The following is a 26188-nucleotide window of genomic DNA, read 5'->3' as shown; positions in this document are numbered from 1 at the left end:
CATGACATGGGAGTTATTATGAATGACTGATAAGATCACTGAATGCTTTACATCATGATTTTCAAACATGATTCATCCTTAATCATGGAGTAAGCATAACTGCTTATCTATAACATTATGACCTGCTGTAAGCAGTAGAAGCAGATTAAGCTAGTCACCTCCTAACCAAAGTTACTATCCCAATGTGTTAATTATCGTCACTTATGGAAACCAGCACCTTTCTTCATGACAGAAGGATACTTAATAATCTTAACATTTGCCCTTCAGAAGCATCAACTTATTAGACAAGAGATTCTTTTCCAGAAAGCAATTATTTTAATCAATGCTAAATCATATAAGTCATCATCTCTTAACAACTGTCTTTAAAAGCAATTAACTACGCAGTTGTTTCTAAACACCGCAAGATCGGTGCTGCAGTCAAAAGGAGGGCACTGCTTGTTCAGTATGCCACTTAATGAGATAACACTGGTTTCAGTAATTCAGAAAGGGAAAAAATGATATAATGACTTTTAGAAACAAAGGGAACACTGCAAAAATGAAACTGCTTAATCACAATTCAGAAAACAGTAGAGTAGATCCTTCTACCTCTCTGTACTTAAATAGATCAAATACCAAGGTCATGTTCTATGTGGATTTACTTGTGAATAAAAATAAGTGCCAGCTGATCAACAAACACTTGACTTGCTCTTTCCAGTGCTAAGCAGTTTTATCTCACCATACAAATGAAGTAAACAAAGAAACAAAACTTTTAATTTTCCTACGTATAAACTGAAAGCCTCAAAGTTTTACTCTACACTGCTGACTGATGATTTCTTAAGATTTGGTTTTCTTAAACAATTATTTAGTATCAACTGTATGAATTACAAGAAGTTATAGTGACAAATCTGGTTAAAAGCCTGACTTGTTAGTAACGATTTGGGTATTCAAAAATGCACTGGAATAAGAATGCACAAGGTCAGCCATTTTACACATCCCACAAAGTTGGATTCAGGGAGTCACTGCTTAGAATCTCAGCCATAAGCATCACGTATAACTGTAAGAGCAACCCTACGCATGCTTCAAAATTCAAATACCAAAAAAAAAATCACAATTTTTACCAAATTATATAAAATTAAAGAATTATGTAAAAAATCAGAGCACTAGCTGTGGCATGGCACTTAACTACAAATACCGTCCTGCTAAAACAAAGTGTCATGAGCAGTCATTAATATTCAGGAAACTCTTATGTTGTAAAAATGATTAAAATAGCCAAAATGAACATATGATCAGTTTTTTATTGGGGGGGTTATTTTTTTTAAACATCAATGCTCATAAAATAAGCAGATTTTTGCATTGTGACTCTCCTTATATAAAGTGTCTGAAAGAGCTATTCATCTTTGTGAATTAATTCACAACAGTCCACTTAAAGATAATCCTCTACACGTTTCCTCTGAAGACTTACTTCATCTAAATAGAAGTTTTCAAGTTGAAGCCAGAAGACTTTTCAAAAGAAAAAAAATAAGAATAAGACAGTTGTGATAAATTACAAATGCTGCAAGAACACTCCCTCAGTATCTTTAGCCCACACCCACTTCTGGCTACAGTCAAAAGGTTTTTCAAGAGGTTTTTAAACTAAGCAAAATTCCTATACAATTAAGTAGAGGGAAAAATACTACTACTGCTGGGGCCACAAGGGAATTTTTCTTCCCACAATAAATTACCAGTTTTTTTGATTTCATGAAAAATGTACTAGGTAATATTTTCAGTGCTTCCCAACAAGTTAGTACTTATTCTCCTCGAGCACAGCAACAGAAGACATCACCTCACAGTTGTTCACAGCAGGTTTTCAGTCATATAGTCCTCCCTACCCGACATTTTTGCTCATAAACACGTTGTGAATATGTAAACATTTAAAAACTGTGACGATCTAAAAACTTTCTCTTACAGCTCTGCTAGACTCTTTGGGTAATGCGTTCCTTCTAAGAGAACAAGACAGCCATCTAGAGGGCAAAAAAGGCAGATCCTTAAATCACAAGGGAACACCGAACAATCAATTCACTGCAAACACCACGTAGTTCATTTTTACTTGGTATTTCACCCTGACTTCCAGAATAATCCAGAAACCAAAAAGTGACAATTTTCTCCTCTTAGGATGACAATTTCTACAGAAAGCACGGATTTTTATAAAAGCAGACTGTTTGCTACTATGCAACACACAATTCTAAAAAATCAGTATCACAGATGTGTAATTAGGGACGAAGATGTCACTGCTACCTCGCTCCTTAACTCCATTACGGTATTCAGCATTTCCTCCTTCTTCAGTACGGGCTCTGGCGCAGAGCAAAATGCAACACAAAGCAGCAGCTATACCAGCAGTGAGCTTTCTTGCTCCACAATCATAAAAAAGCATTTATGGCCATAATGCTTTAAGCAGCTCATTACTGATAAATTGTACAAACTATCACAGTGAGTCATAGGAGTGGGGAGTTCCAAGCTGAAGTAGAAGTAGGGTTTTTTCGTCTATTAGAGAAACAGATATATTTGGAGATTACAGTCCCCTGTGAAAGGATTCCGGGTAATTCTTACTGTTTGCTCAGATCAATTCCTGACACTGGTAAAGTTTAATACAGTTCTGTTAGCACAGCTAATTTGGAACAGGTATTACAAATGAAAAAATGCATAGAAAAACAGAATTATTTGAAAAAAAGTAGACAAAAATCTTTCTAGAGTTTTGATTTGGATCTAGAGATCAGGGCGGAGAAAGGTGTGTGGTGAAATAATCAGCACTGCTCTTGGCTCTCTCCAGACCAGTCCCTCCCTTCCCTTTTTTTTGGTCTCATTTTCTATGCTACCAGAGATCTAATTGTTCAGAACACTGCATGTCCGCTGTGACTACTGCAGGCTGTCTTTCAAGCCTACTGCAGGTACCTGCTGTATTTTTCAGTGCACAGGGACCAATGTATACAAAATTCTCTCACTTCTCTTGCCATTTCCACAATATGGAATAAAGGTACTGAGTTGTCATTTAGGAACTGAGGGCAGAGGGAGAGGTATTAATCATACTGCATACTGATCCTGGAAACATCTGCAGAGGGTTTGTTCTTGCTGAAGTATCTCTTCCCCTACATTTCTGGAGATTTCACACCATCCCTTTGTTTCATTTCTGACATGAAATACGGATGGCCTGCTTACTGACACCAGCAAGAAATAATCTTTGAATTAAATCCAAAAGCGCTTTTACAAAATCTTCTTTTCACTTGCCTTCTAATGATGACCTCTTCCCTAATTTTGCGATGGTTTCAACTCGCTTTTCGATCATTGGTATAGCTATAAAAAGCGAAACACCTCCTTCCTAACCCCATTATGATGAAAGCTTTGAATTTTATTATTCATTTTTAATAGGAAGAAGCTAAATTCCCTCAGGAACCATAAAAGTTAGGGGTTTTATCTCTCAGAAAGTGAAAGGTTGCTACAGAGTCATGCCTTCAGCAGATAGTCTGATAAAGGGTATACCTTGTACTTGGGATGACAAGAGAAAGAGAGGTTGCCCATTATTATTTTTAGTTCAGAAAAAAATATATATTTAAAGAGGACTGTTTTAGGTATTCTTTGGGTATTTTTTTTTAAATCTCTTAACAGTCTTTGAACAGTATTTAAAAAAATCGCGTACCATCAATGTAAATTAAAAGCTCAGACCATCACACTCTCAAGATAATTGTCTAACATTTAGGTAATCCTGCAAAAAGGTGACACTTCTGTTCATCACTCCTTAGTTCAAAGTTGTAACAGAACCCCTACTCTACACAGTGCCATTTTCCGTAAGACATTAACATCAATATTTGTACCAAATACCACATAAAAAAAAAAAGAAAGATGGCAACTGCACATCAGATCACTTTCCAGGTCAAAACATGTCTTGCCTAGCACCTGGCTGATCTTCAAATGGTATTTCAAAACCTGACCAGTGCCTGCAGCAGCTCAGAAGATGGCTCTGAACAATGCGTACTATCAGCCTGGGAGCATGTTTTTATCCCAGTGAGTTCCAGTTAACAGGTACATGACACTTAACAAAAGTTAGCCCTGACACACTGCGGATTGGAAGCGTGACACATGGTTTAAGAAGCTCACAGAATTTTTGAAGAGTGAATGTGTCTGTTGAGAAGCAAGACTTTTTTCCTCCTTGCTTTCAATGATAACCAAAATTACCAGTCTCTCAAAAACATGTACAATTATACAGGCTTATTAATGGAGATGTTTCTTCTTTTCTTTCTCCTTATTGATTTCAGATAAAGAATAAGTGGTTAGCAGAATGAAAGACATTGAAGGGAAAAAGAGGGGAACAACAACAACACAAACTCCATCCTGGAAAAAAAAAATCAGAAGCAAGATGTGGACAGCCTGGAACAGCTTCTCCTGTCAAGGTAGGAAAGAAAAATATGAAAGAATCAATGGCTACTTACACATATTCCACGTTTTACATGAAGAAGATCCTACCTTTGGATTGCAACATACTTCAGAGGAAGAGGTAACTCATCTCCAGATGATCCCATTATGAAGGCAAAGAGTGGTTAACTGGTTACCTTTAGATATTTGTAGTTGCTAGAAGTAAATATGAAAACTCCATTAGAAAGGCTGCATTAATTCTAGGTCTAGTTTTTTTTTTTTTAAAAAAAAGTTTCTCTGTTTCTCTCCTGAAGCTGAGCTTGTTCCTGCATTTTGGAATACTGTCTATTTTGCCTTGACAAGAAAATCTCCACAAAAGGAACAATTCAGATTCTTTAGTGGGGGCCTTACAAATGCTCTACTCTTCAAATGCCTCAGTTGTAACCTCCAGCATTTTTCTAATCTCCTGCTTAAACACAGGTTGATTTTATTTGGTTCTTTTCCTTCTGAATGGTCCCTGACTGCTTTTCTTCACTTGCCTCACCAGGTGTCTGAAAAGTAAATCAGAATAATTAGTTCTTATTTACCTAGTTGATTGCTGAAAAAAGTGGCATTATCTAAGCTAAGAAAAGCAGGCAGGGAAACTAGAACATTCTAATATAAAACATACATAAAGGACAGAAATGGACAGCCAGAACAATCTTTCATCCTCCATCACATCCATGAGGCTACCAAATATGGTCTTATTCCCTGCTACCAAAGACAAATCAGTAGTTCATAAAAGCTAATTAGGAAGCCTCATTTTTTAATAATTAAATACCCAGTACTACTCACTGACTGCAGCCTCAGTAATCCTGAGGACATGACCCACCATCCTACCTTTGCCATCAGTAAAACTGAGAAAGCAGCAAACCAGTCTTTAGGTAGGCTTCGTGAGTCCTGAACCTGTGTTCTCCGTAACTGGAAAAAATAAAAAATAAACCATTATAGATTGGTTTGGCTTAGCTTGGACTGACTTATTAATACTAGCTGGAATTGTATTTCTATAGACTTCTGTGTTTACGCTGTAAAAAGGTCAGTAATAAAAATGACAACAGAAAAGATATTAAAGAATCTATTTACGTGCGCTAGGTACAATCCAAGCAGTAACACTGTTCTGAAGACAGTAATCTCTTAAAAGGGCAAAAGGAAACAAAACCTGCCTAAACTGTGTCAGTAGAAAGACCACAAGCTCACACTGTAAGTTGTACCAAGCATTCCCCTCAAGTGAGAGGCAGGTAACAAGGTACAGGTACGTACACTAGCTGTTGAATTGAAGCCTACATCAGTGGACAAGGATGTAACAACTGGCTGCTTGGCATGATTTGTACCTGTGATGTGCAGTGTTTTCACCTACAAGACAGAACTAGGATGTTAGGGGGGGTTAATTTTTTTTTATTATTATTATTTATTTTTTAAAGAGTCTACTTTTACTCAAACCAAATTTGTCATCCCAGCCCCCACATGAACATGTTTTTGGGATTCCCCCTAGACTCAATGGAGAAATAATACACAATTAGTACTTGCCTGACTAAAATTGTTAAGAACCAATGAATAAAATCATGCCAAGACTCTTCTGTGATACAGCTCTCCCTTCTATTTTTACAAGATCCACTATTTTAACATGTGCCCTTAATGAAGTTGTGCACCTGCAGACAACAGATGCCCACTAGCACCACCTTTACATGTCTTCCAAAGCATACCCAGAAAACAAGCTAGGGTTAATTTACTGTTAATGAAAAATGAGAAAAACAGTAGTTCATTCCTGTTCGTGCTTAGGGGATAGCTGTTCAGAAATTAAGACCAGAAAAATGAGGTGAAAAGACATGCTGAAAATAAGGAAACATGATAATAGTTCTAAAGCATGGAAAATACATTTTGTGTTTATAACACAAAGGAAAATATCCTAACGTGATTGTTTTGGGGCAAAAAAAACATTTACTCTGTCCTTAAATTAACTGACAGAAGGACAGAAGCCAAACAAAACATGTATCCAAACAATAAAAGATTTTCCACCAAATATTGAGCCAAAAAAACACTCCAGCATTGAAAAAACCGACTATCAAAACCACTTCCTACAGAACACTTTTATCAGTTTTGAGGAAAACCCAGTTTTCCTCAGCTGCTCTTATTTAAAAGGTTAACTTAGTCTTCAAGGAAACCTCTAAATACCTCAGAACGTGTCTTACCGTGCAGCGGTGACTGGACATCTGCTCGTCCCTTGAAGGCGTGCTTCAGACAGCAAGTGAAGATGGCTTTGAGAAACATTTCTGAAAAACTTCTTGTAGACATGTTACAAGGGTGCCATCTACTGCGAGTAGATACTCAAAGCTAAACAGAGCTGTTCAGCACTAAAGGGAACTCAAAGTCTTCTATAAACGAGAAAAGCCCGTAGACAACACAGGTGCCAGGCAGTACGTACTCAGACTGAGGAACAGCTCCCAAAGCCCATCACGTCCCCCACAGCGAGGCCCAGACGAGCGGTTCTGAGTTTTCAGCAGGTCGGTGCACATCCACCAGGCGTCGAAACTCAGCGGCTGAGGGCGGCCAGGCACAACTTCTCCTCAGGCGAGGGGCGCCACAAGTTCCCCGCCCCGCCCGCCGCGGGCGATGAGGGGAGCGAGCGACAAAATGGCCGCTCCCGCCTTCCCCCCTGCGCCAGGGGCTTTCGCACCACTTAGCCCCTGCTGACTGGGGCGGTCACCGCAGGAGAAGGCCGGGCCCATGGCTGCTCAGCAACTCGGGCCCCAGCTGGTGGGGAAGCCACGAGCGAGGACACCAGCACCGGAGCCCCCGGGCACCTTCTCGCCTCAGCGCGGGGTGAGGCGGCGGCCAGTCCCGGCCGCACCTCAGTCTGGGGGGCGGGCGGGAAGGGCTGAGGGAAAGGGCACTCGTTCCTCCAGCCGAGCGACGGGAGGACTTGGGTCTTAAAGACAGCAGCTAGAGACCAGCTTGAAGTTCGGAACCTCTGCCCGGGGTTGGCCTTGCCCTCCATCCCTTTCCTGTGCTACAGTTACTGTGATTGTCGAGTGGAAATCCAGCCTGTGATGAGCACCTGGCCAGCACCAGGTTCCTCAGAATTTTGAGGGCAGCTCACAGAGACTGCCCTACTCTTCAAAAGCAGGCGTATTTTATTCCTTCATGCAGGCTAGTCCCCTTCTACCCCCTTTTTTTTTTTCCTCCTTAGAAGTACACATCCTCAGGTCTTTGTAAAAAAAGACTGTAGATTCAGATATTTATTTTTTTTTTTTAAAGTGAAGCACTACTCAATGACTTCCTTTACAATCTCAGACCTCCACTATTGGACAGACTGTCATATTACCTTCTCTTTTCTCTAATAGTATCTCTGCCTACAGCAGGTCAGCAAAGGAACTGGACGCAGGTCTCTGCAGAAGGAAGAGAAGACAAAACTCCTGTCCTTCCCCTCTGTGACCACAAAGATCTCAGCAAAATCTGAGAACCACCTTGCTAGAGCAGCAACAGGGTAAGGTGCACTCTATTTGCATAGCAGCATTTGACTTAAATTGATTAATGTGTTAGAAAGAAAACTAAGACTAGTTTCAGTAATTTAAAGATCTTGCTCCTTAACGGAGATAAATTTAACTTCTAAAGCTAATAATGTTCAGTAATCATGCAAGTATATTGATGTTCTGAGAAGCTACCATTAATTTTTAGTAAATGCAATCATTCAAGAATAAGATAATTAAGGCCAAAAATAGTCACACACAAAAGCAAAAGAAAACCGAAAAACAACAAAAAAGGCACACTAGAAAGCAGAACTTCATAATGCAGCCTAAGGCTCATCATTGATCAAAATAAGAGAACAAGTCTCTTTATCACTTACATGCCTTTAAAGTCTAGAGTTATCTTCCAAATATTGAGTATTCAATAAAGAGTCAGCTTTAAACTGAGAGGAAAGCCAAGGCTGACTAGAATTTTTCAAGTCTCACATGGGAAGATAATATTCAAAAAAAATAATAATGAAGATAACATGGCATTATTTGCTTAATCATATAGGCCCATTTTATTAGACTTTTGTTGAAGTGTCTCACCCTCCAACAGAAACAATAGTGCCATGGTTTGATCTTTTTTCATTTTATTAGCACAGAATCATGTAGAATGAAGACAGAGAGGAACACATACTCTGAACATGGAAAACTCACTACAAAAATGGGAATGACTTGTTACTTCCTGTGATATTGCCTATTCTCCTCTCACCTTGAGTACCTGAACACTGTCATAGAGCTTGCAAGCCACAAAAACCCAATCTTACAAGCCCACAGCACATCCTTAAAAAACCAACCCTGCAGTTCCATTACCAGAAAGGGGCTAAGCCTAGGTTCAGAATGACAACTGCCAACAGAGACCGGAACTAAAGCATTTGAATTCCCAAGTCTCCTACTGACTTGAGTAACTTTTGGAGCAGATCCTTTATGTATAGAGTATCATAAAACAGCTTTAAATCAAAGGAAAAACATTTACATAGTATGTGCATACACCCTAATGTAAATGCATGAATGTTAATTTTTACATAGTTCAATAAAATCAATTCTATAAGCACATAAGCAATCTTGTGGTTATGTCTGACCACATAAATACATCAGTCACAGAGATCGTTTACAGTTACAGACCTTCTTGTAGAAACCTCTATAGTGGCACTTGTATAGTCAATTGGTCCAGTGGCTTCGGAACACCTATACACACACAGGGATAGGCAAAGAGTGGCAAGATCTTTATGGGCCAATAGCTGAGCTTACCGCATAACAAGGCTGATGTACAATATGACATCTGCAGCAATATTACCAATAAATTAGATGAAAACTATTCAGATACACTTCCCATAATATGACGGCCAGCATTCACAAAATCAGAATACACGCAATTCTATTCAGATTGCATGGCAACAAACAAGAAGCTGTTTGCCACAATACAGAATCAACACACTTCAAATGTCCAATATTATTATTAGGTTGTGGCACTCCAATATTTAATTACTATTCAAGGATAACACCTTCAGGTAGTTTCCTAAAATTGTCTTGATTATCAGTCAGAGGGTAAGGAGAGATCTACCATCACAAGCCAGTAATATGATCGTTTCTTCATTTGGAAATGGCTGAAACTGGTTGCTATATTCCAACAGATGGCAGACATTTCAGTTTAGTTAGCCATGCAATTGTTTTGTGAATAGGATTAATCACATAGATTTATGACATCCATGTTTTAGCAAAAAAGAGCAGGTAGTTTATTCCTGGTTTTTAACACTTCCCTTCCATCAAAGCGGGCATAACAAGAAGTGTTGTCTGAAAGCAAAGTATCGTGATCTCTCAAAACAAAACTCCAGCTCAGTTCTCCAAGCAAACATCGAGTCACTAGAACAGAGCTCTACCTTGTGTCCACTTAACAAGTACAGAATTCACAAGGATACTCTGAGCAAACTGGGGAAAGCAAGAACTTCATGGAATGATTTGTGAGACCAGCCTCACAAAACAGAAAGCGTGACTTTCACGAGCTTAAGTATTAACACCACCACCGTTTTGCGTGATAAGAGGTTAAACTTAAGCAAAACTGGACATTCTACAGAATAATTTAAAAAAACGTTGAGCAAGTGACTATTCGGTGTTTCACATTAAACTCAACTCTCTCATTTTTAAGTTTTGACCGGGCAATCAGTCATAGACTGTTAAAACAGGACTCCAAACTGAAATACCACTGCACTTGCAATAAAGGTGGTTTCAAACTGACATTTCTAACTCCACTGGCCTCAAAGTATTTTTACAGTAGTTTCAGTTGTCGGACATGAGTTACAAGCTGCTGTGCCACAGTTAGCGCCGCTCTTCTCCTGTGAAACATACTTCAGGCTTTCAGACTACTCTTCTCTTGTTCCACAAATCTTTGGACTGAAGAGCTGACAAGTCTATCCAATGTCTAGTTTCCCTCTAGACTGCATTCCTAGGTGTGCCATTGTGAGTCACTGCTTTCATATTCGAGGTGCTTGCTTGGTGGTTGCAGATTCTGTGGGAGGCAACACCTACTTCAAAGACCTCATGAATGGCTTTGCGGAAGCAATGGAAATTGTAGTCTATCAGACCTGTCAAGGAGAGGCAGGGGAGAGGAAAAACTGTGCTCAGCTTGCCACGTGTATGTAGTCAGACCTTCAAAATCAGTATGTTTCATTTAATACACAGCTATTTTGTTACTTGATTCAGTATGAATATGGGTTCAGAAGATTTAACAGCTAAGTTTTTACTCTAGTGTCAGTATTTGTTTAGACTGTCTCTTTTTAGAAACAAGGTACTCGTTTGGAACACAAGGTGTATAATTCATAATTAAAGAGCAGATAACATTCAACATTATCTTGCACTTTGATGGTGTCATCGATGCATATCCTAACTGTTGTAAAACTTTTGAGATCAAGGAAAACTTGAGTCAGTACTAGGTTAAAAGTTAAAGGTTGCACTAGAGGATCTTAGAGGTCTTTTCCAACCTGAAAGATTCTAAATACAATACAGTTATTAAAACATATCTGCTTTTCTTCTTCTGAACTGTCTGTAAATGCTAAGGTAAACGCCATCACTAGTTAAGCCAAGTACTTTGAAATTAGGGTTTTATGCTTTCATTTCTACCCCATAATATATGCAAGACCACTCATACCAATTGTCTGCTACAGGTCCAAGCAACTGTATAGTTGGTTAAACTCGCAACACATTAAACCCTTTGCTTTAAGTTCTTACCACGTACTGTACTAGCCTACCACTGCTAATTTCTTCAGTCCTACGTCAAAAAGGTTGCAGTAGCACAACACAAGAAATAGAGAATAGGGCTATCACAACACAGCAGCCTATCAAGCAGAACAAATAAGTATTACTCCATTCAAATGACTGCACTATAGCAGATGGTAATGACACAGGCCTCATTAGCTACACAAGTCATTTCAACAGGAGGACAGCATTAAAGCAATGATTCACAAGAATAAAAATAAGACCATTTTAGCTCTATGAAGGGAGAAAATTACCCCCAGAAGAAATTAAATAAATTTAATTTTACAAAATTAAGGTGACTTGTAAGGCCATACTAATATTTTATAGTTGATAAAAATCATTATACAAAAGCCATTCAAACAGGGAAGGCTCTTACCTTTGCGCTCAAAACTTTCTTCTCTAAGAATGCAAACTAATGCCAAAAACTTTGTTACTTCCTTTAAGTACAAGACCGTTGTGTTATTGAGCTTGATAATTGCCATTGACTCCTTATCATAAGCACTTCCAGTACCATCTTCTTTTAACCTAAGAAAGAATGAGTTAACCCAAGACATAATTTAGTAAGGCATGCATAAAGTAACTTCATGACAAATGCTTAATACCTGTGACACGGGGGACACACTTTGGTGTTAAGCTAAAACCGCATGGGTTTTTAAGACAAGACTAGGACAAACTATTAGTGTTACTTAGGTTACTGTAGAAGCAATAGCAGCATTGTAGAGCTACTTCTGCAAAAAGACAAAAAGTTATGCAGCCCTGGGGCTGACCCATCAGGAGACAGACCATTAAACACTGCAGTATTTGTTGGCCGCACTGTATTTTTCAGTTTACAACCACGCCTCTAAAATAAATTACCACATCTCTAGAGCCACTTCAAAAAAAGGTGTTTTGAACTATAATTCTGCCACAAACCAGGAGAAATAAGTGCTACATGCATCCCTCAAAGAGAGTTAGCAAAAGCCACGTTGAGGAACTGGAGCCAAATTGAAAGTTGGCAAAAGCTACTCCGCTGAGATAGCAAGAAGGCTGATAGCAACATGACTTGCAAGTTACACTTCGGAGCTATGGTATGCTATCGACCCCAGTTGTTGCAGGTACTAACATATCTGCATACTAACATACCACGCCAAACAATACAGCAGTATTCATATTTTATATTGAACCCTTGCCTTTTCAAAATGTCAAATGGCTTTCTACAGACACAAGTGGAGGGACAAAAAGCGATTACAAACACTTGATCCAGCTCCCAAATCATCTGTTATATTATTCTAGTTACTTACAGAACCAATATGCTCTATAGAACAACTAATAGCATCTTGCAGGACGATGAAGCCAACACCATTTGCATAAGTTTGCAACCTATTCTACAACTTTTAAGGATTTTTCTCCTAAGAGTATTCATCACTTACCCATATATACAGGAAACATCTATCACTACATCAATCATGTCACAGCACAACTCATATGACTGCATGTCCACAGGGGAACTGTCTGTTGCGATGTAGATTTTGCTGACTACATCGAAGAGAAAAGCTTTTTCAATGCCTGAATTCTTCAGAAAGAGAAAGAATTTGGATGAGTTTTTAAAATAACTGCGTTTTTAAAATCTCAAGTAGAATTCATACACTTTCACATTCTTAATAGCAGGAAATGTTTTATAAATACAATACCCTTGTAGCTGTAGTAGATATCAATATCATCTTCTAGTTGACAAAATGTAAAGCTTGGCACTTGGATAGAATTCTTTTTAGTTTATTATTTACCAGATTGTAATTAAAGCTATATTTTACAATGCTACCAGAATCCAAATTCAGCATTTTTCACCTTCTGTGGTTCTATGAACACCAGAAGAGCTGCATATTCACCTGATGAACCAGGTTCAGAGATGAGTTACTTCATAGCAGCAAAGTGTGTCAGCGCATACTTGTAGTATCTTGGCAGTTCAGTGACTGTGTGATGTAGTTGCCATGTAGACTGACATGCAGAGCCAATAAAGTCAGCTTCTAATCTTTTGACTCCATGAAGAATATCATATTATGGCAGTTATGATGAAGGAAGAGCACCCAGCCAATTGTACCATCCCATACATAACTTTGAGCACTTCAGCAAAGTTCACATGCTCCTAAGTTCAGGAGCCTTCTGCTGTTCAGCGAGTTAACCACATACACACCATGGATTTCTGGCAAAGCTTAAGTTCTATTTACACACCAGGAACATTCATTATTGCTTTCTCCTAGCCTGTGTGAGTACCCAAGGCAGCACGCTGAAAAGATCTAACCTATCCTTTTAGCATCAGGGCCACACTGTACTCTCATGGCACTGAGCAGCATGAGCATGAACATGCCCATTATCCACTGGGCCAGGTTATTACAGTCCTCTGCCAACAGAAGCAAGCATCAAACAGTTTATGGGGTGATGCATCTGACCCACACAGCTCCTCTCAATCACAACTGTAATTTTCCATGTTGTCCACATGCCTACAACAGTCTCAGACATAACTTAGATGAAAGACAGGCTACTTCAGCCTCGTTCCTATGTTGGTATCTCAGTTGATTTAAAGTATACAGCACAAAATTCTACGTCACAAACTCTGTAAAAAACACAAACACTAAAATAAGGACAAAGGTCTTGCAGGCCACATGAAATTGACAGTTTGGTTTAAGGCGAAGTTCATGTGAAAAAAAGCATCTTGCCAGCAGAGCTACATTACACTACTAAGCGCCTTGACAGACTAATTAGTATATCATGCTGGCAGAAACCTTCCTTATCAACAGTTACAACAAGCCAAACTACGCTTTGCCAGTATTTTGAGAAACCTGGATGAAGTACAGACCAGTACAGTTTAGCTCTGGTACAGAACTTCTAATGCAGACAATTAGGATGAGTACAACGATGCTGAGAGCCACCCAAATCTCCCAAGGTCAGCGTCCCTTAGCAGAAGGACTTGCTTTATTGTTCCACATATTTCACTTACAATTCTGTTTGATTAACACTTACTGATATAAAGATATTTAGTAGATTTTCCAGTGTTGGCAGTTGCGGAATGAGCTTCTGAACCACTTTACTGAAGGCTTCAAATATTGAATGGTCATAGATACTGGTTAAATAAAAGCTGAGATGAGGAGGGAAGAGAAAAGGAAAAAAGAACAGATTCATGAGTCTGTTAGAATCACAGTACAAATAGTACAAATGTTATATCTCTATTTTCTAACATTCAAGGCTGGTAATTAAACTGGGATGCTTTATCACAGATATCTTTGGCTGCTCCATCAAGAACATCATTTCTGAGACTAGAGTAAACATGATGCAGGCTTCCACAGGAGATGGGAGCAAAGAGAAAAAAAATCAATTTGCTTTCACAACACACTGAGCCTATGCAAAGGAGTTAAATGTCTAACCAGGTTTCATCAAGTCCTGTTCCTGACCTTCCACTTTGTCACACTAACACTGAGAGACTGGCCATAATTAAAGGCTCCATGAGAATTAAAATAGTAAAAAATTAAAATAGCAAAAACAGAAAAAAAAGATATCTTGTTTTAAAGGTGTCAGTAAAAGATTCCTTAAAAAGCAGGCCAAATATCAAGAAAGAGACCAAGCTTTTAAACCAGTCATACTGAAAAGCCAGTGCTAGACAGTATTAGAACACAGCTTCTTCTGTCCTCCCTCCAGGCCACTTGTACAAATTTGGCCTGTTACACTGAATGAAAGCTATGCAAGAGGATCTTGAATTATCAGCAAGCTTATTTGTAAGCCTGTTGATTGGAAACCGATACGCTAGCCTGCTTTATTTTAGTAAGGTAGCTAGCTGAGACTTGGCCAAAAATTCAGCAGTGTATTTTTTTTTTTTAACTTTAAGAAACTAACAAGACGTTGCTCCAATCCACTATTACATCTAAAACCCCGTAGTCTGTAGGCATATCAGCAACAGCAGAATCACATATGCCAGTATTTTGTAACTCACCTAAGGTGAAGTTTTTCAAGCCCAGCATCTGTAAGGTCATCGTTAGCCCTCTGATGAATATCCCGCTGAGTTTCTATTTTATGGTCATCCGATAAACCATCAACTTTATGAATAAAAACTTCAAAGTTCATTTCTGGGTTGACCTTGTAGGCTTTTGAAACTGTGATGTGGAGTCTCGTTAAAGCTTCCATATAGTCATCCTGTAAATAAGTTTTGGCAGGAATGAATGAAAAGCCTTTATCTTCAATAACTCCTTTCAGTACAAGAACTTCATTTCACTTCTGTGATGAAACAGAAGTTTGGGAGAAGAGAATACCTTGGAGATTCAGGAATCCAAGTGGCTTAGACTCTGTTTCATTAGCTATGCAAGGCGCAATTATACAAAACCAGGTTTCATAGCAAAAGGCAGGTTACACTTCAACTCCAGCAAAATGCAGCAGTAATCTCCGAGACGGTCCCAATAACCAGGTACTCTCCAATGGCGCGATTCTTAAGTCCATTAGAAGCTAACAGATACCTAACAGTACCAGTACCGTGACATTGAGGTCAGAAGCATGCTGTTATTAAATGAACTCCACAGCATTCAACAGCAGAGGAAGGGGATAATTGGATCATTCAGACCATTTAGCACATCAGATTCCCACAAGTGCAGAAAAGTACTTCAGAGTACTTGCCCCTTCCACCTTCTCTGCTGGGGCTGTATGTTCCACATAATCAATTCACAAAACTAAAAGTTACACACCAGAAAGTGAGATTGCCAACACAGCCTTTCATACGTAAGAAATGTTTCACAAAACCTTATTTAAAAATACAAATTATTAGATTCCCAATGGTTCCTCTCACAAAGAAAAATACAAATCACTAAGAATTGTTAAGAAGTTACCTGAGCATCAATAACATATATTAGAGCACCTGTTCCTCTGAAGATCATCTCATAATCAAACGTTGGATCAAAAAAGTCCATCTGTCCAGGAAAATCCCAGATTTGGAAATTCACAAACGAGCTGTTGGAAATATCATCCTTATAGATCTTGTTGGTGCTTTCCAAGAACAGGGTCTCGTTGGGAGACATTTTGTGAAACACCACCTGTTAAAAGAACACAAATAACAGCCTTGACTTGGCCTCAGTAGAAGAGATTGTTAAAAGTTCTGTGACTTGAATCTTACAAATAGGTTCATCCGCTCTAAAGTGTATGGCTTTTCCTACAGGGACTTGAGTTTTCCCTTTCGGTGAACAGACAGCTTGGTTCATCAGCTAAGCAAATAACCTGCTGTTAGACAGAGCCAAGCAACTCAATTCAGTTAAATATTTTTACAAGCATAAATAATGATACTGCCTAAAGACGCGGACATCCCAGTTACTCTTTCTTCCTTGCAAGTCAAACAGAGTATCTTGAAATGTTCCTGTATTAGCTACATTGCATCAGGTGGAAAGCCACCATGTTAATTAAGCAACTGCAAGCTTTTAAGAACTGTTCTTTTTCAGTCTGAGAATTTCCTCTACAAAACGCTCAACACCAGACTAAAAGCAGTTATAGTGCAACAGAATCAGACTGCTCCTACGCTACAACGTACAGAAATACATCTCTGTTTTAGAGGCCTGAACTGCTAGGTAGTTCACCTTCTGTTAGCAGCTGATTTATCTTTGCTGACCCTCTCCCTTCAAGTACCCTAAAAGGAGTGCTGAAAACTATTATGCTAGTTGGTAAACAGTTTAGCTGCAGCGATGAAAGACACAGTTATTGCTAGTACTCAAAAAGCTCCCCTGGGATTTTAGCCCTTTCCTGAACAAACAGAAACATGTAAGCCCACAGCAAAGCGGTCTGTAACAAAAGCAGTCAGCTTCAACAGCAAATGTTGTGCTAAAGCAACTGGACTGCCTGTCACAAAAGTTACTACAAACGGTAAGGTGGTTGAAGGCTAGGACTGCAAAATGAAATGTTTCAATTTTCTTCTAAATGTTTCACACCGTTATAAAAGTCAACCCTTAAAAAGAGCGAATGCAACAATCTCTGTCAAACTGCAAGACAAACAGCTCCACACCCAGCACAGCCAATGGCTGCATAGTGAGGTTCAAGGTAGTACGTCAGATTTTTAAAAATAAGGGGAAAGAAATTCACTTCCTCAAAGCAAACGTATGAAGAAGTCAGGGTCTGAATGAGGTTTTATACAGCACGACACTGGTATGGAGAAGTGAGAGCAGTTCTAGATAGGTAGCGGCCTTACTGCAAGGACTAGACGTTCCTCAGGGTCTGAAGAACAGTTTTAAAGCATCCTTGAAATCAACACTCCTTTGGAACCGAGCATCTCTCACACGGAGTAAAACAGAATTAATGAATTAAGTTTAAAGCAGGTGAGTCTCTAAGAAGTGATGTCACCATCCCCTTTTCCCAAAGCAGCGTGTAGCTGATGCTCCCAGCTTTGCTTAGAAGAAAGGCTGCATCTAAGAAGTGACTTGCAAAGTCTTCAAATGTAGCCACAATTTGGGGTTACTGGTTCCCTCTAGCTTTCAGGTTTCACAATTTCCAGCTGTAGATAACACTAAGATCTCCAATAAGAGCCTGTGAGGGCTGCCATCCCCGTGCCCAGAGACTCAGAAAAAAACTTTCAGTGCAATCACAACATCTGAACGTATGTGGGGGGCAACAGGCCTAGGTCCTGACAGGTGAGTGGAGAGCCTGAAAGGCAGCGACAGCCCCATCTACCGCTGCATTTCAGGGCACAAAGTAAATGTTTTCTAACTGCTCCAGTACGATTTGTAAACCCTGCCTAAGGAAAGGAACAAGTCTCCAGTGAAGACAGGAGTCCCAGGCTGCAGTTCAGGACCCAGTGGCGCAGCACAGCCTGGGGATTACCACGCAGCCTGCACAGCACAGCTACAAGCAGCAGATTCCTTCCTCCTAGAGTGCAACATGCAAAAAAGGCTTCTCTGCGTAGTTTTACAGAAAGCCCCGAAGGGTTCCACGTTTGCATTACAGGGAAACCGGAGACCCCCACGCTCCGGGTTGACAACCGCTGTGCTTCACCCACAGCCCCTTCCCAGAACAGCACGCGGAAGAACCTCATCGCAGTGACCGCAAAGAAGACCCTCGAGCTGCGGAACACGGACCAGCCGCCCCACTTCTCCTCTGCCACCCGACACGCTCAGGTTCGCGTTATTTTACTACCAACCACCGGCGGCTCCCTGCGGCGCCCAGCACCACTTCCTCCTCGCCCAGCACCTCGCCGCGGCCTGCAGCCGGGGGGGGAGCGGAGCCTCTGCCCCTGCGGGAACCGGCGGCGGGGCCGGGGCTGCCCCCGCTGCGCACCGGCAGCGCCTCAGGAAGGCGGCGGACCCGGGGCCGGCTGCCCTGCGGGGGCGATCACCGGGGGAACCAGCTCGCCCGGGGGGCAGCTCGCCAGGGCGGCCTCTCCTCGCCCGGGGCGGCCTCCCCCGGGGCTCCGCAGCTTACCGGGGCTCCGCAGCCCGCCCTCACCGGAGCCGGGCCGGCGAGAGCGGCGGGGCGCGGCGCTCACCTTCTGGATGGAGGACTTGCCGCTGCGCCGCAGCCCCATCAGCAGGATCCGCGGCTTGGAGTCCGCCCCGCCCGCCCCGCCGCCGGGCCCGCCCGCTCCGCCGCCGCCGCCAGGGCCTCCGGAGCCCGGGCCGCCGTCCAGCTCCGCCTCCTCCTCCTCCTCCCCGTAGCCGAAGTCCTTGGGGAACGCGTCCGCCGCCCCGAAGCTGCCCCCGACCAGCGCCGGCTCCTCCGCCGCGCCCGCCGCGCCCGCGCCGCCGAACTGCAGCGCCATGGCCGCCCCCGCCCTGCGCCCCGCCGGGCCTCCGCCTGCCGCGCCAACCCAACGCCGCCCGGCCCCGCGCCCATTGGCTGCGCGGCGAGCTCCGCGCCGCCCATTGGCTGACGGCGGCAGCAAGGTAGGGTGGCTCCGGGCACAAGACCCGAGTCACCTGACGGCGCGGCTGCACGTGAGCGGGAGGGGCGGGGCGAGGGGAGGGGGCGAGCGGCGGGAGGCGTGCCGAGGGGCTGCGGGGGCGGGGCTATGTGTGGGGGCGTGGTGAGTGCCCGGAGGGGCGTGGCTATGGTCGGGGCGCAATGAATGGGGTGGGCGTGGCTATGGGTCCGGGTAGTGAATGGGGTGGGCGTGGCCATGTGTTGGGGGCGTGGCCAGGGGCGGCTTCGCGCTGCAGGCCCCAGCCCCGATCGTGCTCCGCAGCACCCGGCCCCAGCGGCCCCCCGGGAGCGGGGCTCGCCCTGCCCGGTCGTTTTCTTGCCCTGCTCGTTAACCCCTCGCTAATTTCCCCCGGCAGCAGCTGCCCGGCTCGGTCCTCGCATGAAGCTGTGCTCCGGGGCTCTCAGTCTGTCCAACCCCCGGTTAAGGCTCACAGGACCAAAGGGTTTTCAGATAAAACCAGCGGGGGTGTGACCAGTGACAAGGGTAAGCACACGCTATTACCTCCCAGCTGATGCTTTCTCGCCCTGCAACTGCCTCAGCCCAACACCTGACCTGCCTGCTGCTCCCGGAGCAAGGCATGCTCCAAGCAGCACACATTCAGCTGCGATGCATTTCCTACAGCATCACCACTCCCAGTCCTTCCCCAGGCTGCAACTTAATGCAGTGTACACATCCTAACTTACCTTCTGCAACACACATGAGAGGGAAGCAGCCTGTTGGGTTGTGGATTTATTTTTGTTTGTTTTTAAGAGTTAACACAGCATTTTAACCCACTCATTTAGCTCTCTTCTGTTCTCTCTAGATCAAGAATAGCTACAGCAGCAAGTTAAGAAGCCATTACATTCGTTAGCACCTGATTTCAATTTGCACACTGACTTCAGCAGTTTTGCTCTATCTCACCACACCTCTAAGACCAGGTGCAAGATTCATCCTAGAAACAAGTAACTTATTCTACTAGCCAGTAGATCCCATACATAAACAGCTACTGCACTTCTGTCCCCTTATCTCCTCTCATTTTCTCCTGTCAACAGCTGCCTTTAAAGTACCTAGTTTTAGGATTGGAAAAAAGGGTACTCTCTGAAATGCATCTTTCCTGTGAAGGACAACTTTGCATTTCAGAAGCGCTATGAAATGATGCAGGTGGTACTGCATCTCCAGCAGTGTGCTGTGTCCCTCACTTAACTGTACCCATTCCTGATGCCACTTTGAGCAGACAGTTGCCCTACATCAGCTTCAGCAGAAGCCTAACTGCAGCGCCAAGTACCAGCCTGCAACATGCTTTGGAGGTCTTGCTTTTACAGTTGGTCCCTCCCTCCTCCCAATTGAGAGAATACCAGGAGATCAGCAGCTTAACAGGATCATTGACCACGATCTGCAGCTTACACAAAGTTGGCAGGCACATTTCTCTGCAAGTTAATCTTAACAGCAACCTTTTCTTCAGCACAGAAAGCAAGATTGGCAAGCATGTCTAAATTCATCAGTTGCTGGTGCAGCTGCACAGAAACAGCTACACACAAAACACTAGTTTTCCTTTACGATGGTCAGGTACCTAAATAGATGTGCAGAGTTCACACAGAAGAGTCAGGACTGCAGTTCTCAGGAAGCCCTTTATTAAATCAAGGCATTAAAGGAGAAACTACTGTTATTCATCACGCTTCTCTTCTTGAGGTGGTTCATACTGAGCCAGCTGTGGATTTAAAGAGAGGAATTCAGTTAGCTGCAACATCTTAGAGACAATTTCTACATTAAGAAATGTGAAAGACAGTCTGGTCTGGAAGTGCTGCATTTACTTTTTGTATTTTAATCCATCCCTGGCAGTTATGCATGTCCACTTTCAAGTTAAGCAACAAAATTACCCTTCCTTCAAAGCACCAAGTTGTTGCATTGTATAATCACACAGCTGTAAGAAGTGGGCTTTTCAAATACACTTTCATTTTTCCCTGTTTCTTGTTCTAGGTCTCATGAAGTACTATTAATCTAAAATAGCAGCTGGTATTGATCAGTGCCTTCTAAGTTTTGATTTGTACTGATATATGATTAAATAAAATAGTTGTTCTCATAGAAATGAGATCTAAACACTTCCTGAAATCATTCCAGCTTTGATTATTCTTTCTAGAAAGCATGGCCTAGGCAGCCATGCATTCAAGTGTGACCTTTACTTGGAAAGTTATTTCCAAAGAAACACGAAGATGTTTACTTGACCTCGGTAACATAAAAGATAAGCTCAAGCTTCAAAAACAGTTCGAGTGCTAGGACTGAGTCTGAAATATGCCAGTCCAGCTTCCTTACTTAAGATTCTACCCCTCATCCTGTAAACTGTGAAGTAGGTTAAAAATCAATGCATCAAAACAAATTAAAATACCATCGTGTCCCTTGTAGCAACACTGATTTACAGCAGCCACTACGGCATTAACAAGAACCACAAAAACAGCATTTCGAGCATGTTCTTCTAGAGTTTACTACACAAGATAGCCAGTATACAACCTGAAGTCAGTTTTCTTTCCTGTAAAGGACCCAACTGTTGCATTTCTGCCCCCACCCCCATGTAAATACATAGCATTCCGTAAGCTTAAGGAAAAGAACAGCTCTTCACAGATTAACACAGCAGCAGAACACCTATTCAGGCATGACTGAAGTTACCAGTAAAGGCACAATTAGAGGGGTGTATTTTATGCTAGAGGAGTGCTGAAAATAAAGCTAACAGTTCTCCCTGCTGAGAACATCCGTATGAGTTCATCCATACAACTTCTACTGTGTCAGAATGACAGGTAGAAGGGAACAAAAGAAAAAACATTAATAACGGAAAACACAAAGTAAAAATTAACATTCGAAAATGAAGAAGGCCAAAGTACAAGTAAACTAAAAGGCTTGGCTTATGGAAAGCTTGCTTTCCTAAAACAAGTTTTAGCAACACCTCTTTAAGAGAGACCCAGGTCCCTCTGCTTTCACACCTCCACTTACTAGTTGCATTTTCAACTCAGCTACTCCAAGCAGACTGCTGGTCTGCTGCCACTCCCACGAAAGGAGGCAAGATGCTCTCTGCCGTATTTCCTAGCAAGCATGAACAAGTGTGGCTGCAAGGACTCGGCAGGTACTAGCTAAGGAGAATTGCTAGGTAAACAAGAGGACACTCCAGAAGAGGGCGTAAAGCCCAAGAATCCCTTCTCCCAGGAGAGAAGCAGTGGTAGTTGTTCACGATACAAGAAAAAACACGGGGATGTTCACATAGGAGAAGAGCCATCCTCTTCAAACAAACACACGGAAGCCCCCAGTGGCACATAAGCTTAAAGCCATGACACTAGCTCATTAAGGCTCTCAAAGTTTTACTTTGAAACTTCTTGTTTACTTTACAGCCATTACCATCTAAAAGGGAAGCCGTTCACATCTCTGAGCTGTTTTAGAGGGCCTAGGGACCCCTTAAACAGCCCTGCATTCACCAGCACTTCAGAGCCTCGCAGACACAGGAGTACCAGAGCTGTTTTAACTAAAGGGCAAGTTAATGTTCAACGTGGTAAGAGTGACCTCCACTGGTAAAATCCTGCCGCGTATAAATCCGTACCAGGATACAAAAACTAACACACAACTTTCCTCCTTCAGTTAGCCCTTTAAAAGCCTCTATAGCAGATATACTAGCTTACCGCCACCACCCTCTTTTTCAAAGCTCTTGTGGAAGTGTAAGCTACATCGTACCAGGTAACTTAAAAATATCCAGCTAGGACTGAGTGATGATACAGAATTAGCCTTCATACAGGTATTTTTCACAAAATAAATTCTCTAGTTAGTAAAGCTATATTATAGAATGCAAGTTTCCCATCAAAAAAAAATGTACTACATAGAAGTCTACCAGGAATGAGCTGGCATTCCTCAGCCCCAAGGCTAAACAATGTTAACAACATTTATCAGTTATTCTAGTGAAAAAGAGTTAGCTGTATTGTAAACGTCAAAGTATTTGCTTGTGATATGCAGAAGTACTTCAGAATACTAGACAGACTTTTACCTTGGTTTTCAGTTTTTTATTTTCTTCCAACACAGCTTCGTATTTTTCTTTCATCTCTGCCACTTCTAGGCGAAGTGCCTCTATTTCTGGATTCTCAGGAGCTGAAGCTCCCAAATGATGCTTCAGAAAGCTGGTATTTGGATGTTAAGTATTTCTTCAGTTAGACAGCATAACTGTTTTAATTTTTAACACTTAATTAAAAGTTAGTGATGCAATAAACATGGCCAAAATTGCATTAAACCAGTCAGATTACTACAGAGCTTTTCATCCTACAGGATGAAGTTACAAAAATATGAAAGCCTTTCAAGTTCAGTGGTATATCATACAAAAGTGACATCAGTACATATGAGATGCTCACATTTTGCTACACCAATCTTTTCTTTCCTCTGAAACGCAGAATATGGTAGCTTTTCAACTTGTTTCAAACATTAAGAAATAAAAAGGAAAAAAGGTAGGCTGCCTACGAACAGCAAGAAACAAAGCCTTTAATATTTTTTCTTTGCCTTCTTGTACTCAAATAATACTAGAATAAGGGGCAGCATGAAGAAGCAGACTTCAGAAGCCACAGATACAGTAATCAAACCTAACATGGAAGGTCTACAACATCTTGTAGTAGCTTGTAACTTAATTTCATAAATGCTGACACACTGATGAGCACGATTCTCTTGCATCCTGTCAGACTTGGATAGCTCTCTGACAAGTCTTCACCCAAGAATAATCTGATACATGCTTGTGAATATTACCAAATGCTTTGGTAATAAACTGCAGCCAGAAACACTGGAAAATGCCAGCAGTCTTAAGGTTTCTGGAAAAGGTTTAGCGCCAGAGGAATTTCCAATTGTCTATTATATGGTGTCCTAGTGGATCAAGAGCCACCTGTAAGACTGCTAGTAGTAACTAAAATCATCCAGAGAAAGCATTTTCTGAGTTTAAGTCTTCTGAGTAAGTCTCTCCAGTTCATCTGCAAGTGAGAAACAACACTGACACTGCGTGGCACGTCTCCATAAGCACTCCACAGAAGAGAAAAAGGATACTCCAGTGCACTATTTGGTTTCTCTGGCTCTTCATATAAGGCTACCAACACTGCAAACAGAAAATATTCAACAATTTCAAAAAAGTTCATGCAACTCTTCACTTTTAAAACACATACCAACAGTCAGAAGGCATAAGCGTTGCATGCCATGTTTATAGCACGTTCTTCTGTTTAACAAGGTTCTCACCTACATCCTTTGATGTTAAGAGTAGAGCTGTACGGGAGAGAACAGAGCATCCCACACTGTAACAGCTAACCAGAAGGGGTTTTTTGTTCCCCTAACTAGTCACTGACTAGTTAGGGGATAGTACAGAACAAGTATAGCACTAGTATATCAGCACTTCTGTAACTTTCAGCATAAAAGCAAGCCTCCATCAAACAGGTACAGAACTAAAAGGCTACTGTCAGAGTAGGTGATTAAATTCCTCACTTCACTGAAAACCTTCATGGATTGGGGCTCCTGTGGACAACAGAGTGCCAGAGGGCTCGGCACAAGCAGCAGTACCCTGACAGCTTAAATAAAACAAGCCATACATATGCCAACCCTGTATCTGGGGCACCCAGCCCCACGAGCAGTCAGAAAGTTCCCAAACACAATCACCCCACCTGTTTTCAGTGGCACACACACATCTGTAGATGTTTGGTTTCATAAATCCTTCCCAAGCAGTATTTGCAGGGAACTTTGATGCCCCTCTCCCAGTTTCAGGTGCCTGAACTGCACAGGTTTTACACTGAGCACCTAAGTTAGAAGCAAAATCGAGATGCCACAGTGCTTGGAAGAGTCGTTTTGCTATCGCACAGGGTGCTTCAAACTGTGATAGTACAAAACACCTACAGGAAGCCAAACAGCACCCACACACCCGGCTGGGAGCCTCAGCATGAAACCCATTCCCTCACATCGCAGATCTGCTGTTCGCCCTTCAAACAGCGTGCGTTGTCGAGCAGGAATATTAACACACTGCCGGAAGGCTCTCAAAAACACTTCAGAAGAAGTCAGAGGAGGCCATAAAGAAAACCAAAGTATCCTTCAGCGCAGCACAAGTATTTTCCCCGTTCTGATACAAAGTTGCTTCTACAAAGGTTGGACGTGGTGCTTAGGGACATGGGTTAGTGGGTGACGGTGGTGGTAGGGGGTGGTTGGACCAGATGGTCTCAGATGGTTTTCACAACCGTAATGATTCAGTGAAAGCTTACCGGCTAGCTTCAAGAGAAGATACGAGCCCTGCTCAGGAAGGGACCTTTAACCAGTCCTGGGGCACACCTCCTGTTACTTCCCTCACAGAATCATGAGGGTTGGAAAAGCCCTCCAACATCATCTGGTCCAACCGCCCCCTACCACCCCCATCCCCCACTGACCACGTCCCCAAGCCCCACGTCCAACCTCTCCTTGAACACCCCCAGGGACGGTGACTCCACCACCTCCCTGGGCAACCCGTCCCAACGCCTGACCGCTCTCTCTGAGCAGAAATGTCTCCTCATTTCCAGCCTGAACCTCCCCTGGCACAACTCGAGGCCGTTCCCTCTGGCCCTATCCCTGGCTACCTGTGAGAAAAGCCCCCCCAAACACTCCCCCCCCGCAGCGCAGGGGCACCCCCAGGACCCCGCACCCCCTCAGCACCCCCCCGCCGCCGCCGTACCCTTGGTGAGCGTGTCCAGCACCCCCGACTTCTCCAGGTAGCGGCGGAACTGCTCCCGCTTCGAGTCGGCGGCCTGCGGGAGGACGGCCGGGCGGTCAGCGCGGCGGGGCGGGGCGGGACGGACGGGCCCGAGCCCGGCCCCCACCCCGCCGAGGCCGAGGCCGAGGCCGGTCCCGGTGCCGGTCCCGGTCCGCGGGCAGCCCCCGGGGGGCGCCGCCGGGGCCGGTCCGCGCTGCCCCTACCTTGTAGTGCGCCATCGGCCCGGCCGCGCGCCTGCGCCCGCCTCCTTTACGGCCCCGGGGCGGCCGCCGCTGCCATGGCGACGGGGCCGGGAGACACGCCCCGAGGGCGGCCTCCCGGGGAGGCCCGGGGAGGCTGCGGGGCTTCGGCCTCGGCCCGGCGGTGTGACGTCAAAGTGAGGGTTGCTGACGTCAGAAGGAGTGTTAGTGG

At 43.0% G+C, this 26188-nt stretch overlaps 3 protein-coding genes and 1 long non-coding RNA gene across 5 annotated transcripts in view; 1 reads left to right on the top strand and 3 right to left on the bottom strand.

The window, feature by feature from the left end:
* The window catches only part of LOC310885986 (uncharacterized protein), a 190200-nt gene extending 183468 nt beyond the window's left edge, over positions 1 to 6732 (bottom strand). The window contains exons 1-3 of the mRNA XM_083809968.1: positions 6591 to 6732; positions 5242 to 5322; positions 4474 to 4578 (exon numbers count right to left, since the gene is read on the bottom strand). Coding sequence (XP_083666094.1) covers positions 4474 to 4529 — 56 coding nt within the window. The 5' untranslated portion in view covers positions 4530 to 4578; positions 5242 to 5322; positions 6591 to 6732. The remainder of the gene's footprint in view (positions 1 to 4473; positions 4579 to 5241; positions 5323 to 6590) is intronic.
* Positions 6733 to 7085: 353 nt separating this feature from the next.
* LOC310885990 lies at positions 7086 to 10070 on the top strand. The gene is made up of 2 exons (XR_014575061.1): positions 7086 to 7221; positions 7761 to 10070. It is a non-coding gene; the product is annotated as an uncharacterized lncRNA (long non-coding RNA).
* RRAGC (Ras related GTP binding C) lies at positions 8402 to 18939 on the bottom strand. The gene is made up of 7 exons (XM_083809966.1): positions 18637 to 18939; positions 16004 to 16207; positions 15121 to 15320; positions 14157 to 14271; positions 12569 to 12711; positions 11536 to 11684; positions 8402 to 10489 (listed from the first exon to the last, which is right to left on the bottom strand). Exons 1-7 carry the CDS (start codon positions 18907 to 18909, stop codon positions 10338 to 10340), a joined length of 1236 nt encoding a protein of 411 aa, XP_083666092.1. The 5' UTR covers positions 18910 to 18939; the 3' UTR covers positions 8402 to 10337.
* Positions 18940 to 20659: 1720 nt separating this feature from the next.
* On the bottom strand, positions 20660 to 26114 carry MYCBP (MYC binding protein). 2 transcript variants are annotated; one of them, XM_083809971.1, is made up of 6 exons: positions 25981 to 26114; positions 25739 to 25811; positions 24289 to 24315; positions 24103 to 24151; positions 23069 to 23198; positions 20660 to 20758 (listed from the first exon to the last, which is right to left on the bottom strand). In XM_083809971.1, the coding sequence occupies exons 1-6, from the start codon at positions 25993 to 25995 to the stop codon at positions 20714 to 20716; spliced, it is 339 nt and encodes a 112-aa protein (XP_083666097.1). In that variant the 5' UTR covers positions 25996 to 26114; the 3' UTR covers positions 20660 to 20713. The 2 variants fall into 2 exon arrangements, with proteins under 2 accessions (XP_083666097.1, XP_083666098.1); XM_083809972.1 differs by lacking the exon at positions 24289 to 24315 and having other exon boundaries at positions 25981 to 26068.
* Positions 26115 to 26188: the final 74 nt, after the last annotated feature.

Source organism: Anser anser, assembly GCF_964211835.1.
Source record: "Anser anser genome assembly, chromosome: 24".
NCBI classification, from domain to species: domain Eukaryota; kingdom Metazoa; phylum Chordata; class Aves; order Anseriformes; family Anatidae; genus Anser; species Anser anser.
This window is presented reverse-complemented; position numbering and strand designations above follow the sequence as displayed.